General features: G+C 43.2%; 1 protein-coding gene and 1 long non-coding RNA gene across 2 annotated transcripts in view; one reads left to right on the top strand and one right to left on the bottom strand.

Moving 5' to 3' along the window:
* The first annotated feature begins 464 nt into the window (after window positions 1-464).
* The window catches only part of ERICH6 (glutamate rich 6), a 34,914-nt gene continuing 21,150 nt past the window's right edge, over window positions 465-14,228 (top strand). The window contains exons 1-6 of the mRNA XM_082624204.1: window positions 465-977; window positions 1,765-1,822; window positions 6,541-6,632; window positions 10,665-10,727; window positions 11,029-11,084; window positions 11,185-11,301. Coding sequence (XP_082480330.1) covers window positions 680-977; window positions 1,765-1,822; window positions 6,541-6,632; window positions 10,665-10,727; window positions 11,029-11,084; window positions 11,185-11,301 — 684 coding nt within the window. The 5' untranslated portion in view covers window positions 465-679. The remainder of the gene's footprint in view (window positions 978-1,764; window positions 1,823-6,540; window positions 6,633-10,664; window positions 10,728-11,028; window positions 11,085-11,184; window positions 11,302-14,228) is intronic.
* On the bottom strand, window positions 8,165-14,213 carry LOC309805876. Its single transcript, XR_014294321.1, has 2 exons — window positions 11,572-14,213; window positions 8,165-10,316 (listed from the first exon to the last, which is right to left on the bottom strand). It is a non-coding gene; the product is annotated as an uncharacterized lncRNA (long non-coding RNA).

Raw genomic sequence — 14,228 nt, 5'->3', positions numbered from 1 at the left:
AATCAAGATAAACAATATTTAAGGCAGTGTTTTAAAAAACCAAGCCAGCAAACTACGACCAAGGACAAGTGCCAGCTTTTGTAAATAAAGTTTTATCATAAGCTCCAGCAAGCATCCAAACGCCGGCATCAGCACTACCAAGAGGCCTTATGGGTGCCCATAGCTAGTAGCCACTCCCCCTCCCCCAGTCCAAAAAAGAAAAAAGACTGGCTCCCCAATATTTTATAATAAAATTAAATGGAGTATGGTCTACAAAAATATGGAATCATTATGTTGTACACTAGAAACTCATATAATAGTGTAAGTCAACGATACCTCCATTTTTTTAATTTTAAAAAAATTTGAAAGACTGGCTCCAAAGAAGCTGAGAGAGATTGGAAAGGAAGATCAGTTCACGGCAGGCCGCTAGGGTTCTCCGAGACTCCGGAGAGCAGGTGCGAAAGGAGCTTTCAGTGGTCCTAGCTCCCCATGGTCGCTCCGTGCCTCTCCGCCCCCCTCCCCGCAGCGCCAGTCCTCCGGCCTGAAGGGTCCTGCGACTTTAATCTCCAGATTCGGGGGCCGCGCGGCCGGCCGTTGCCCAGGGAGACGGACGCACAGGAGGCCTCGCGCGCCCCAGGCCTGGACCCGCCGGTGTCCCCCGAGCTAGGCGCGATCTCGCTTCCCGCCCGCCGCGGCCAACATGCACTCGCATCACAGCTTCAGAAAGCCCGAGGAGGAGGACGAGGAGGACACGGCGGCGGCGGACCAGGACAAGGAGCTGGAGCTCCACGGGAGGTTCAGCGAGGAGCACTTATGGAAGCTTTTGGCCTTCGCAGATGGCGATGAGGAAGAACGCAAAGCCTTTCGCCCCCACTTAGCCGGCGTCGTCAGCCCCAGCCTGAGCCCGACGCCGACCCTCAGCCGAACGCCGAGCATGAAGTGGAGCCAGACGTCGGTGGCCAGCGAGAGTGCACCCTCCAGCACCTCCTCCCAAAAAAGTACCGCTCCCCGGCCCGCCCAGCCCGTTCCTCGAAGGCTTCCCTGTCCCTAGGGGAGGGCAGGTCCAACTCCTCTAGAGCCTTCGTCTACCCGGCAGTCTGTTTCCAAATACACACAAGACTTCACACACACCCTTATCTCAGTCCCTCAAGACACTGAAATCTTGACTGAGCGCTTGTGATGGTCCACAGCTGAGGATAAAGGGGAAACGCCTCGTCAAACCGGAAACAGGCCGTGCTGTACGGAGTGCTCATTGTATACCACTTCGTGCATTCAGTGATCGCGTCCTCTTACACCCACTCTCTCCCCCCGCCGCCCCCCTCAAACACGCGCGCGCGCGCGCACACACACACACGCGCGCGCCACTCCTGAAGAAGGAGTAGTGCTTTAAGGGCGCTCTGCTACTGAAACAGCCCAGCCAAAACCAATTCACTTTTGTGCTTAACTTCCTGGACTGAAACCACTCCAGCCACTTCCTTAAAAAGAGAGGCACAGCAGTTTCTTACAGTAGATTTGTCCATCTCCCAGCATGGACATTTTGGTCAGGATCATTCTTTGTTGGGGCCGCGTGTGTTGAGGGCAGGAGGATGGACCATCCTACGCATTACAGGATGTTTAGCAGCATCCCTGGCCTCTACTTCTGACCACGCCAGTTAGCCCCCACCGGGCTTTGTGACAATCAAAAACGTCTTTAAACGTTGCTAAATGTTTCCTGGGGGGCAAAAGTGTCCTTGTGAGAGCCACTGATTTAAAGGGAATGGCTAAATTGTTTGTTTCATTCAACAGGTTTTCCTAAAATATTTCAGACATTTAAGAAAGACATGTCTGAAGCGAATTTAGATAGGTAAGAAATTGTTTTCAGTGTTCTCTATTTTTTTTTTTTGAAGCTGATGATGTTTATTTTTGGGGTAAACATGTCAGGAAGTAGAGTAAAATCATCCAGGGCACTTACAACCGATTTATTCAAAAAGGTGTTTTTTAATCTACACTGTTAGACACTTTGGAGGAGATAGACAGGGTCCCTGCCCATCACCGGCTTATTATCTACCTGCAGAGATGACATGTCTACTTACTAATATAGCATGAGATCATAAATGCCATGTGCACAACAGTAAGTGCTGAGGCTTTAGGACAAAAGTCTCTATTGGCTAAATTCAGGAGTGATCAGGGACACCTGTGGTGGAGAGTGGCCAGTACGGTTTCTTTTTCTTGTTGTTATTGCTATTAGCCTCCAAGCACTTCTAACTATAACAGGAAGACACCAGAGAAACACATTTGGAACATCTTTATCAGTCTTCCCTGAAACCTCACACCAAACATGGGTCCACAATCTCAGATTATTGTTCACCTCAGTTTTGCTTTGATAAGCAACTTTCCATTTTTAAGCAGAAAGAGAATTGTTCTGCCCCACTTATATGTTTTTATTTATCCAAGTCAACATTTTAATAAAAGATAATATAGGTACATGGTTAAAACAATAAAGTAGACAAAGCTATAAAATTTGAAATTTCTGTACCCTTCTCTGCTCCCACTTCCGCTCACCAGAGTTAACATAGTTAACAGCTTGTTTTGTTTCCAGTATAATTTAAATAGCATATTTTCATTCCTTGATTTATTAATTTTTGACATAGCTACTGACTTCCCACCATGAAAGGTGAGGAATGTAACACACTACTTCCCTCCTCTCCATTTTCAGTAGTTAGATTATTTTTATATTTTCTAACCTTTAGGACTTTAAAGGATTTAAACCTCTACTTCTTGATTTATCAATTTTAGTAACTATTAACTCTATTTTGAAAAATTAACACCTTAATGCACTTCTACTTCCTTCTCTCTCTCCTCTCACCCTTTCCTCTCCAAATTAACAAATTATTTAACAGACTTTATTAAAATATATAATATATAGTCCTATAAAGTCATATTACTTTACCAAGTTTTTTTTTTGTTTTTTTTTTTTTTTTTTTTTTTTGCTGTACGCGGGCCTCTCACTGCTGTGGCCTCTCCCGTTGCGGAGCACAGGCTCCGGACACACAGGCTCCGCGGCCATGGCTCGCGGGCCCAGCCGCTCCGCGGCATGTGGGATCTTCCGGGATCGGGGCACGAACCCGTGTCCCCTGCATCGGCAGGCAGACTCTCAACCACTGCGCCACCAGGGAAGCCCTTTACCAAGTTTTATAGTGTTGGCATATTTTGTAATTATAATTAGCTCTTAGTGCTTTGGGTACAAGTTGATTCTAAAAATTGAAGACCAATAACCAATACTCATAATTTCCTGCTAAGAACCCAATGATGTGGCTGCATTCATGCAGAAGAAAATGAAATCCTATGTCTGTAAAACTTGGCTCCTAAAAGAAGAACTTCTCAACTCACAGTTTTTAGTTGTCTTCAATTTTTCTGAGTTGGGCTCAATGGCCATACTTTCTTGTTTTCCATATTGTTTTCTTTCTTTTATTCCTTTTCTTTTTGCTGGAGAAACTCCTCAGGTAATTATTTCATATTGATCTCATGGGTAGTCAAATTTCTGAGTTCTTGCCTGTCTTGAAATTTCTTCCTTTTGCCCTCATACTTTATTAATAATATAACCTGCATAAAAGAATAGGTTTAAAACCATTTCCCCTCAGAGCTCCAAAGACATTGTTTCATTGCCTTCTAGTATCCAGTATTGCTGATCAGTCTGATTTTCAAACCCTTCTGATATTTATTTCCTTCCATTCATTTTCTCTATTCTTTCCTTTGGAACTCCTACTAGCTGGCTGTTGGACTTCTTGGATGTCATCAAGATTTTTGGTGTTTACATGCTACGATGTAGCCTTTGTACAGAATTTTTTATTTGGGGGTTCATATAATTTCCAAGAACCGATTCTTACTCTCTGAATAGGTGTGTGTGTGTGTGTGTGTGTGTGTGTGTGTGTTTAAATCTCTTTGAGGATACTGTTACAAAATACTAAAGTTCTCCTTTGTTTTTTGTATTTCTTCTTTTTTCTTTCAAGATCACTTGTTCTGTTTGTTTTTCTTGGTCCATCTATTCCATGCTATGGATTGTCCTTAAGTGGCTGGTAATCCTTGGTTATCCAATTGCATTTATCAATGAATGACTGATAGGTAGCTAAAACTAGGATAGGAGTCCTGCAGCCAAGTAGTTCTGTTTCCTGACTGGGCTGGCAGGGGAAGGTTGACTGTGAGTCCTGTGTGAGTGGGTAAGGCAGTCACAGCCAGCTTCCTGTGGTGTGTCGGCAGGGAGCAGGCAAGGTGGGTAAGCCCACTATTACTAGTTATGATAAGGACACTTTACTGTGTGGTTGGAGTTCCTCATGCATTTCTTTCCTGGGACTCTCCCTTCCTCCCTTTTCACCCAAGCCTGTTGGGTAGGTCCTGAGTAACTCATCCTGCACTCTGCTTCTCTTTCAGACCTAAAACTTCCCCAGGCAGGCTTTTTAGAAACCAGTTCTTTGGGCTTCATCTGGAAATAAACACAACTGCTGCCAACTGCCCTGTGTAAGAGGAGAGGAAGGGGTCTGACTGGCCAGCTGTTCCATGTTCACTCCTTCAACTACCCTGATGGCCGTCTCCAGCCCCCTCCCCTCTGCATTTGGTCGAGTCCAGGGTAAGAGCTTCTCAGGTGTTCCCTTTGGAAGAACTTTGTCTCTTATCTTGAGCTGTGGTGGTCTCTGCTCTAGTTTCCCATCAACCTGAGGCCATTTATTTTCTTTCTTTTAAGGACTTCTTCAATATTATTTGGCTACTGATGACACCGCTCTTGTTTTCCAGGGCTATTGCTTGTTTTCCAGGGCTATTGCTTGTTTTCCAGGGCTATGGCTGTTTGTGGGTTTGAAGTGTTTGTTAGTTCAATAAGATCTTGGATGGAAGGGGAGAATTGTGTGTTCAGGTGCCATCTTGACCTGGACTATCATATGGGAACCTCTCTTTCCTAAATCAAATTCTTAATTTCTCCTCATAAATCTTCCTAAGAAGATGCTTCTTCTATACTTCAAAGCATTCTCTGGTGAATGTTGTGAGATTGTGTTTTTAAGGAAATCTGTCCTTAAAAGACACAGAAATGCAACCAATATTGGCTCAATTTCTACTTTTAATTGCCCTATTACTATTCTGGGGCAAACTTTAGGAGGCAGATGAATCTGGAGAAACACAGGTTTTGGAGCCAAATGGGTCTGGGCCCCATCCACCTCTGCCATGTTTGATTTTGAGAGGGCCCCCCAGAGCCTCGATTTCCTTGCCTATAGAAAAGGAATACTACCTGCTGTATAGCACAGGGGACTCTACTCAATACTCTGTAATGGCCTATATGGGGAAAGAATCTAAAAAAAAAAAAGTGGAAGTATGTATATATATAACTGATTGACTTTGTTGTACACCTGAAATTAACACAACATTGTAAATCAACTATACTCCAATAAAAAATTTTTTAAAAAGGAAAGGGTATACTAATTCCTACCTTGATTGGTTTTTGTAAAGATAAATGAAGTAATGTAAGTAAAGCAACTACTATGTATCTACTACAATGCAGTAAGTTCTCAGGAAATGTTAATTTTGTTCTTATCCTCCGATGTCTGCCATCTTTACACAGAATTTCAGAAACAATCTTTCATGTTGGTTCAAGGGAGGTAGAGACCTAGATGACTTATGTATTGATTTTGTTAACTACTGTATTGGGAAAACACTGAAATGTAAAACGTTGTCTAGGGATTGCTCGTCAATGTTCCTTTACTCTTGGTCCCATAACTTTTTTCCATGGGAACTTAGACAAATAGGACTCCCCCAGAGACTTGTTCAGGTGGCTTTTGCAGAGGAGTTCTCAACACACAATGTTTCAAGGAACAAAGCACCAAAAAAGGAAGGTGGAGACATGAAAGAACTGAGAAAGGTGAAAAAGTGACAATCCTAAAGTTGACTAAATTATTTGGGAAATTTTTGTTTGATAATTTTAGAAGAGCCAGCAAATTATGGCAAAAAAAATTGAAATTCAAAGAGGCAAAGGAACTTGAAAAGCAATAGGTATTGTTTACTTGTTACCAGTAACAGTCATTTTAGCTAGTAAAAGTCAATAAATTCCTGCTTCCTATCATGTAGATGATAACTAAATGATTAAACTGCTTGTGGAAAGAATACAGATTGCTAAATTACCACGCATTTAACTTCAGCCCTTTAAAAAGAGCTTGGATTATTTTAAAGCTATTTTAAAATGAACAACACGTTCTCATTTAAATTCAAGTAAATGTTTAAACACACATACCATCATCGCCGCCACCACCACCAACACACAGCACAGATAGAGGGGCAGTAATTTACTCCGTGAGAGAAATAATACGGTATTGGGAGCCTCCAAGATTGAGAGAGGAGTGCTTTGCAAAGAACAGATATGATGCAAACACACTGTGCCTGACTTTACTGAAGACATAAGAACGGAAGAAAATATTTCAAAGGAAAAAGAAATCAGGATCTTCTAAGAACATCTGTTATTTGATTGTTAAATGTACTAGATTTAGAAGAACTGCTAACAACTCTATAGGTATACTGAAAAATAACATTTTGTCTAAATTTCAGGGCTGTCTATCACAATCTGTATCCAAGAATTCCAACATCAGTACAAACAGAAGAAAGTTGGCTTCAAGAATTGTCAGGCATGGAGCAGCCAAGTAAGTAGTTTGGTTTTTTAGCTTTTGCTGGCAGATGGGATTGTACACTGGAAAGGACACTGGTGTAGATGGGCAGGAGAGCTAGGATTGAATCCCAGCCCCAAAACAAACTAACACCATGACAACTGGGCAAGTCACTTAACCTCACTGACTCTGTTTCCTTGTCTGTTGGCCATAATAATCCTGCTGTAACAGGACTGTTATGAAGATCAAAATGAAACTCAACATTTAAACTCCTTGGCACTGAGCCTTTAACAAATGGTAGCACCTGTGTTCACATCAAGAAATAATCTGCCATCATATTTTGAAACACATCTTTATTTTTTATTATAGAAGTAACATGTGTGCTGTTTTTTAAACATCAAACCATTAAGAAAAATATAATGTAAACATTAAGTTTTTAACTTATCCCAGTATATTCCTCAGAAGTGGTCATTAGGAATAGCATTTCCTTTCAATTTTACCATTTGTTTTATGTTATATCACTTATTCATGAGATGTTTATTGAGCACACACCAAGCACCTGTCATAGGTCAGTTTCCTGTTGTAAGGTAACAGCAATGAATAAAGCAGACAAACCCCCTGTCTCAAAGGTCTTCTATTAAAATGTGGGAGGTGGAAGTAATAGTGAGATAAATGATACATAAAATAAGTAAATACACAATATCTTACATAATGTAAGTGCTAAGGAGGAAAATAAAGCAGGGAGAGGGATGGGAAATGTTGGGTAGATGGGTACAAGCTTACCCAGGATGCTGAGGGAAATCTTCACTGAGAAGCTGAAATATTTGAGTAAAGACCTCAAGGAGGAGAGAGAGTGATAAAGATCTCTGGGGGAAGAGTGTTCCAGGCACAGGGAAGAACAAGTGCTTCCTTCTAGAACAAGGAGGCAGCCAGCTTGGCTGCGGTGGGGTAAGTAAGGAGGTGAGCCCTATGGGATAAAATCAGAGAGACAACAAGGACCAAATCTTACTCAATGAGAATGAAGTGGGAAGTCACTGGAGGGTCTGCACAGAGGAGTGACACAATCTAACATAAAAATTAAAAATTTGGGCATCCCTGGTGGCGCAGTGGTTGAGAATCCGCCTGCCGATGCAGGGGACACGGGTTCGAGCCCTGGTCCAGGAAGATCCCACATGCCGCAGAGCAACTAGGCCCATGAGCCACAACTACTGAGCCTGCATGTCTGGAGCCTGTGCTCCGCAACAAGAGAGGCCGCGATAGTGAGAGGCCCGCACACCGCGATGAAGAGTGGCCCCCGCTCGCCGCAACTAGAGAAAGCCCTCGCACAGAAATGAAGACCCAACACAGCCAAAAATAAATAAATAAATAAATATTTTTTAAAAAATTAAAAATTAGACGTATAATTAATATTAAATATTAATATAATATTAAACCTAATATTAAAAAACATGTTAATTATTCCCAAATTAATCTATATATTCAATGTAATTGTGATGAAGTTTTTCAGTGGAGCTTGACAAGTTGATTCTTTGGTCCTGCTCTGCAGCGTTCAAAGATAAGCTGAGGCATTTTCAAATTTTTAAGAGTTTATTTGAGCAGATGTGGATTGGAAACAGGCAGCGCCAAACCAGAAGTGGTTAGGAGCACTCCACAGACAAGAGCTAAGGAGAGGTTTTTATAGAGAAGTCATGGGAGCAAAGCAAGGAAATCATTTGATTGGCTATTGCTCAAGGTTGCATTACAGTAGGTCACCTACATACAAGCAAGTTCCACTCCAACAGCGTGTTCGTAAGTCCAATTTGTTCAAAGTCCAACAAAGTTAGCCTAGATACCCAACTAACACTATCAGCTATGTAGTACTGTACTGTAATAGGTTTCTAATACTTTTCACACAAATACTATATAAAAAACAAACAAAAAATAAACATTTTAAATCTTACAGTACAGTACGTTGAAAAGTACAGTAGTACAGTACAACAGCTGGGATACTTGGGCTGGCATCGAGGGAACAGGCAAGAAGAGTTACTGACTGGAGGAGGGAGACGAGGTGGGAGGTGGTAGAGCTGAAGGATCGTCAGCGATAGGAGACGGAAGGCAATTTCACTCATGCCAGACGTGGATGGCACAGGTTCTGGTTCCTTGCCAGATTCAGTTCTATCTACCCTCTTGCAAAAAGGATCCAGCGATGTCTGGGTAGTAGCTCTTTTTTTCTTGTCATAGATGACTTGGTAGCACTGGATTGCATTCTGAACGGCTGCTGCAGCCTTCGTGTACCATCCCGTGCCTCAAAAGCTAACAGCGCCTCCTCAAATAAAGAAAATCCCCTTGCCATCTCCTGCGTCGTCAATCTCTTCGGTTCTTCAGTTACTTCTTCCTCTTGTCTCTCTTGGTCCTTTCTCTGGGCCTCCAATTCCATCAGGTCTTCATTAGTACAGCCAACAGTACTGTACAGTAAAGTACACAAAAGCACAACCGCTTGTAGAGGATGCACGCACGTGACAATGTACGCCAGACACGTGAACTAATTTATGTGATTGGACGTGGGAACGCACGTTCATATCTTTGAAAGTTCGCAGTTTGAAGGTTCGTATGTAGAGGACTTAACTGTATTTGGGAAAGCCCGGTTGGCTGTTTGCTATGAGTTGTTCTTAACCTTGAAGCACTAACCTTGAGGAATTGACTCTGGCTTAGGTTTCACTTTGCTTAACGATTGGCTACCAAGGCATTAGAGCCCCCTCATCTAATGGCTTCCTTGTTTGATTACTTTAACAGCAGGAACCTAATGTACCTTTTCAATTTTTTCATGTCTTTTTTGTAGGTTTTTTAATAGAGAACTGATATGCACCTCTTATTAGTTTATTCCTAGGTGTTTTACAGTTGTCTTTTATTGATGTAATAATTGGAATCTTTTTTTTCCTATTATATTTTCTAATTGGTTCTTGTCAATGTATAGGAAAACTATTGATTTCAATGCATTAATCTTGTATCTGACTCCCCTGCTGAACTTTCTTATTCTAATATTTTATCAGTTAAAAGTCCACTAGACAATTACATTTCCTGTGAATAACAGCAGTTTTATCTCTTCTTTAATTTTTTTTACTTAGCAGTGTATCAGGGACATCTTTCCATGTCAGGAAATATTGATCTAATTCCTTGAAATGACTATGTAGTATTGCCTTATATACCTACAGTTACTGTGACTTATGTAATACATCTGATTGTTAGATGCTGCAGGGTTGTTTGGTTTGGTTTGGTTTTGTGTTTTGACCTCTTCCCTATGACAAATAATGCCTTAATGAAAGTCCTGTTCATTCATTTGTTTTTTTTTTTTAATACCTGTACTGGCATTTCTGTTGGGCAAAATGCCCAAAACATATTTTTTAATTGTTCAGGTACTCAACATAGGAAGTATGTCATCTTCTGAAGCCCATCTCTTTCTCCAGCACCAGCCCTGGCTATGCAGGGAAAATGGGTCTGCCCTCTCCCTTTACCTCTGTCTCACTGTAGGTTGTTCTGATTGGTTTTTCATCATCCCAGTCCTGTCTGCTTACCTTTCCAGACATTTACTCCAAGCGGCTCGTGTGTTGACAGATGGCTGTCTTCCCCATTTCCAGTATTGCCCTGGAATCTGCAGAGGGAATTATTCTGGTGGTTTAGTTCACTGTCTTGAACTGGGAACCGCCCTCTCACCCCACGCCAGCACTCTTCTCTCTGAAAAATCTTTTGCAGAATAATAGTCATAAATTAGACAGAATAGTAATTTTAAAAGGCAGAACACAAAAGGGTCTGCAAACCATGATTATAATCAAATAAAATATGCATTCGTGTAGCATTCTAAGACTAAAAAGAAGCAAGGAAGCATCTTTAAATGTGATTCATTAGTGGTGAGTCTTCTCTGTTTGTTACTTACTGTTGACAAAATGTTATTTGGGAAAAGGCAAAAAATTTTTTAAATTAAAAATAAAACACAAAAAGGGCACTTATTTTTCCAAGAGGCATATTTTCTTTTCTATTAGACTTCTTTCACCCTTTGTCAGGATTGATGACAAATGTACACTCTTTTTACAGAGAAGGAAGTGCCCTCTGTAAAGAAGGAAGATGAACCTGAAAATCTAGCTTCTAAATTAAGAGGTAACTGGATGTTTGGCGTCATCCCCTCTGCTGGCAAAGGCAAACTGCCCTTAGGGAACCAGCCTTAACTTGGATGGTGTCCAACCCCTTTAGAAAAGAGTTCCCCTAAGAGTATATGCAAGAAGGTGGTGAAGGTAGGGTTTCAGGGCATTTAGACAGCACGTGTGTGTGTGTGTGTGTGTGTGTGTGTGTGTGTGTGAGTGAGTGTGTGTCATGGGCTAGGATCTTCAAACTAGAGAAAATGGAATACACTGCACAGAGTTTTCAAACATTCCTTCTAAATCTGTCTTTTTGTCTTCAGCACAATGGGTAATTAACCCAGAAGAGCCAAAACTAAATATTTTATGTGAGCTGGAGGTAAGAAATATTTATCAGTCCAACTAGTACACTGAACTCATGGTAAAAATCACTTATTCAATCTTCAACTTTTTTCTTTCTCCCTCTTTTTAAAATCTAGTTTAAGGACGACTTCATAACCCTTTTTGAGCCCTCTCTGAGAACACTACCCAGCATCGGGCCACCATCTATTCTCACATTCAGACAAGAGAGTTCCAATTTAGGCATTAAGTTCAAGGTAATTTTCATTTATATTTCTTTTTGCTTTTACTGTAATAAATTGTATAAAAAGCCACATGATGATCTGCACAAAAGACAGTGAACATACTTTTACAAAAAAAAAGCAAAGAGCTCATTTACTTGGAATAGCACTTAGGGTGGCTGTATTCGTTTCTTAGGGCTGCTGTTAACAAAATACCAGAAACTAGGTGGCTTACAGCGACAGAAAAGTATTGTTTCACAGTTCTGAAGGCTGGAAGTCCAAAATCAAGGTGTCAGCAAGTCTAACCTGGAGGGGAGAGTCCCTCCTTGCCTCTTCTGAGCTTCTGGTGGTGGCTGTCAATCCTTGGCATTCCTTGGCTTGCGGCTGCATCACTCCAATTTCTGCCTTGGTTGTCCCAGCATGCTCTGTGTGTCTCTGTCCAAATGTCCCTCTTCTCCAAGGACACCAGTCATACTGGATTAGCGCCCACCCTAATGACCTCATCTTAACTTGAATCCATCTGCAAAGACCCCGTTTCTAAGTCAGGCCACATTCACAGGTACCAGGGGTTAGAAATTCAACAGAGCCTTTGGGGGAGCACAACTCAACCTATAACAGTGGTCATAAAGCCTGGCAGCACAGGTGAACGTTAGCTATATTTGATCACACTAAGTAACCAATTAATGTCTGCATTCAATGGGCAAGGGAGAGGTCACCTTAGTAATTCCAACAGGATACAAACCACCCTGCTTTGCCACAGAGGTAAGGGACTGACCGGTGGTATGATTATTTCCAAACTTGCACGGCATGGCCCTGTGGAGAGAGCTGCACACCCCCCAGACTGGAACCTCCTTGATTACTTCTTTTGGGGTACACTAAAGGTACAGGCTTATTCACTGAAATAAGAGATACCAATCATGTGAGGCAGGACGGCACAGATGTGTGTGCAGGAGTTGACGGGAACGCCGTGTGGACGCACCAATGTGGTTGGCATTCATTGTCATTTTGTGCAGCACGTTGAACTATGCGATTCTAATGCCTGGTAACGCATTAAATACATCACGTAACGTAATATGAGTCAACATTTACTGTTTACATTTGCCCAGGTTTCTAAATTTTATGGTCACCTTATAGACTGAAGACAGGCTGAAATTCTTTCTTCAAACATAGCACCTTCCTTTTTCTGAAGCACAAAGGCTTGTATCCAGGAAGTTTCTTGAGCTCTCTTCCCCTGACACCCAGAGATGCGCCTGAACATGAGGAAGGCCTTGGGGACCTCCTTCCACAGAGCTGCCCCTATACCGGCCCCTGGACAGGGCTGGCTCCACCTGCATCCCTGGGCCCACCTTTCAGGTCTTCTGAGATGGGCTTGGACACTGGTCTAGTTCGGGGGCAGCAGCAGCTGGTTAGCCAGCTCTCCTCTTCAGCCACACCCTCTTGAGGTGGAAATTCCACCCCTACTCATGTCTTTTGAAGCATCTTTACTTACTTTGCCCCCAGGTGAAGGGGTGAAGGGGCTATGGGCGGAGGAGTTCACTACCGAGATGCTGGTGGCACAGTCTGTAGCTGGCCTGGCGGTGCCAAGCTCTTCCTGCCCATTCCATCATTTGGTAGCTGTCCTGGATTCGTCACCACCATCTCTCTCTTACAAGGCTTTCCTCCCTGAGTGTTGTGTTTTCAGCGATGTGCAGTACTTATTACCGGGTACTTTGCATGGCCTAATTATACTGGACTGTACTCTAGGGTCCCTGGCTGCACCGGCCATCTCAGTCACCCTTTGGCCCCATGGCGGTCATTTTGCCAGGCTCGGAGAATGGTTTCCATGGCAACTACAGGTGCCCTGGTGGTTTCATGACATGCAAGTCATGATCTGGGTCTTTTCCTGGAGGCCTGTGCCGAGGCTTGGCTGCTCACATGCCAGGAGCCTCTGCAGTCACAGCCATGACCTCAGAGCACTAAGAGGGCCATAGTGCATCCACCCCTCACTAAGTCACCTGCGCCCGTAACTCCCAGCCTCCTCTTGCATCCCCTAGCCTCCCCTCCCCCTCCTGGATTACCTTCACAGCACAGACAGGAGAATGTGGTGCCCCAACTGGGGCTTCCCTTGAGAAAGGACTCTAATTTATTTTAGAAAGTTGAGCATTGTAAACAGTGGCCTACATAGTAATGTCAAAACTTTTTCTTAGCTGACACTTCTTTTTTTATTTTTATTTATTTTTTTATTTTTTTTGCGGTACACGGGCCTCTCACTGTGGCCTCTCCTGCTGCGGAGCACAGGCTCCGGACAAGCAGGCTCAGCAGCCATGGCTCACGGGCCCAGCCGCTCTGCAGCATGTGGGATCTTCCCGGACCGGGGCACGAACCCGTGTCCCCTGCATCGACAGGTGGACTCTCAACCACTGCGCCACCAGGGAAGCCCTTAGTTGAAACTTCTTGGAAGAGTTTATGGTATTTAAACACCTTAGACCATTTACACAAAATCAAACACGTGTTATCCTTTGTGTCCCGCATCTAGTCACACACTGTACATCCCCCTGCTCGACAAGGGACACTGATGTCAACAGTAAAATCATTTCTGCAACTTTCTTCTTACACTGAGGAGGCGTCCCAAGGACCCACAGAGCTCCTGATGGGCTCAGCTGCACCCCACCGAGCTGCACCAGACAGAGGCCCCCAAAACACCACTTCAGTCTCCCCAGCCCTTAACAGCCCTTGAATGGAAATGATGTCTCATTTCTGGAATATACAGATCCTGCTGGCTTGGTGCCTTCTGATATAGGTTCTCAGACCCCTGAAAGTTCCCTACTAACCATCGCTGGGAGCCCTCATGTTGTCTGACAGGAGTTCTCAAGCAGGTCTGTACATCCCTCATCACCCCTGTTGTCTGACTGGACATTCGCTGGCCCTGTCCAGGGCTCTGGCTCCGCCTGCTCTGAGAGGCTCTGGGCCTCCTTCTGGGCATG

The sequence above is a fragment of the Mesoplodon mirus genome, assembly GCF_964341445.2.
Source record: "Mesoplodon mirus genome assembly, chromosome: 6".
Taxonomy (NCBI): domain Eukaryota; kingdom Metazoa; phylum Chordata; class Mammalia; order Artiodactyla; family Ziphiidae; genus Mesoplodon; species Mesoplodon mirus.
Note: the sequence above shows the minus strand (reverse complement) of the source record. Positions and strands in the feature narration are given on the sequence as shown.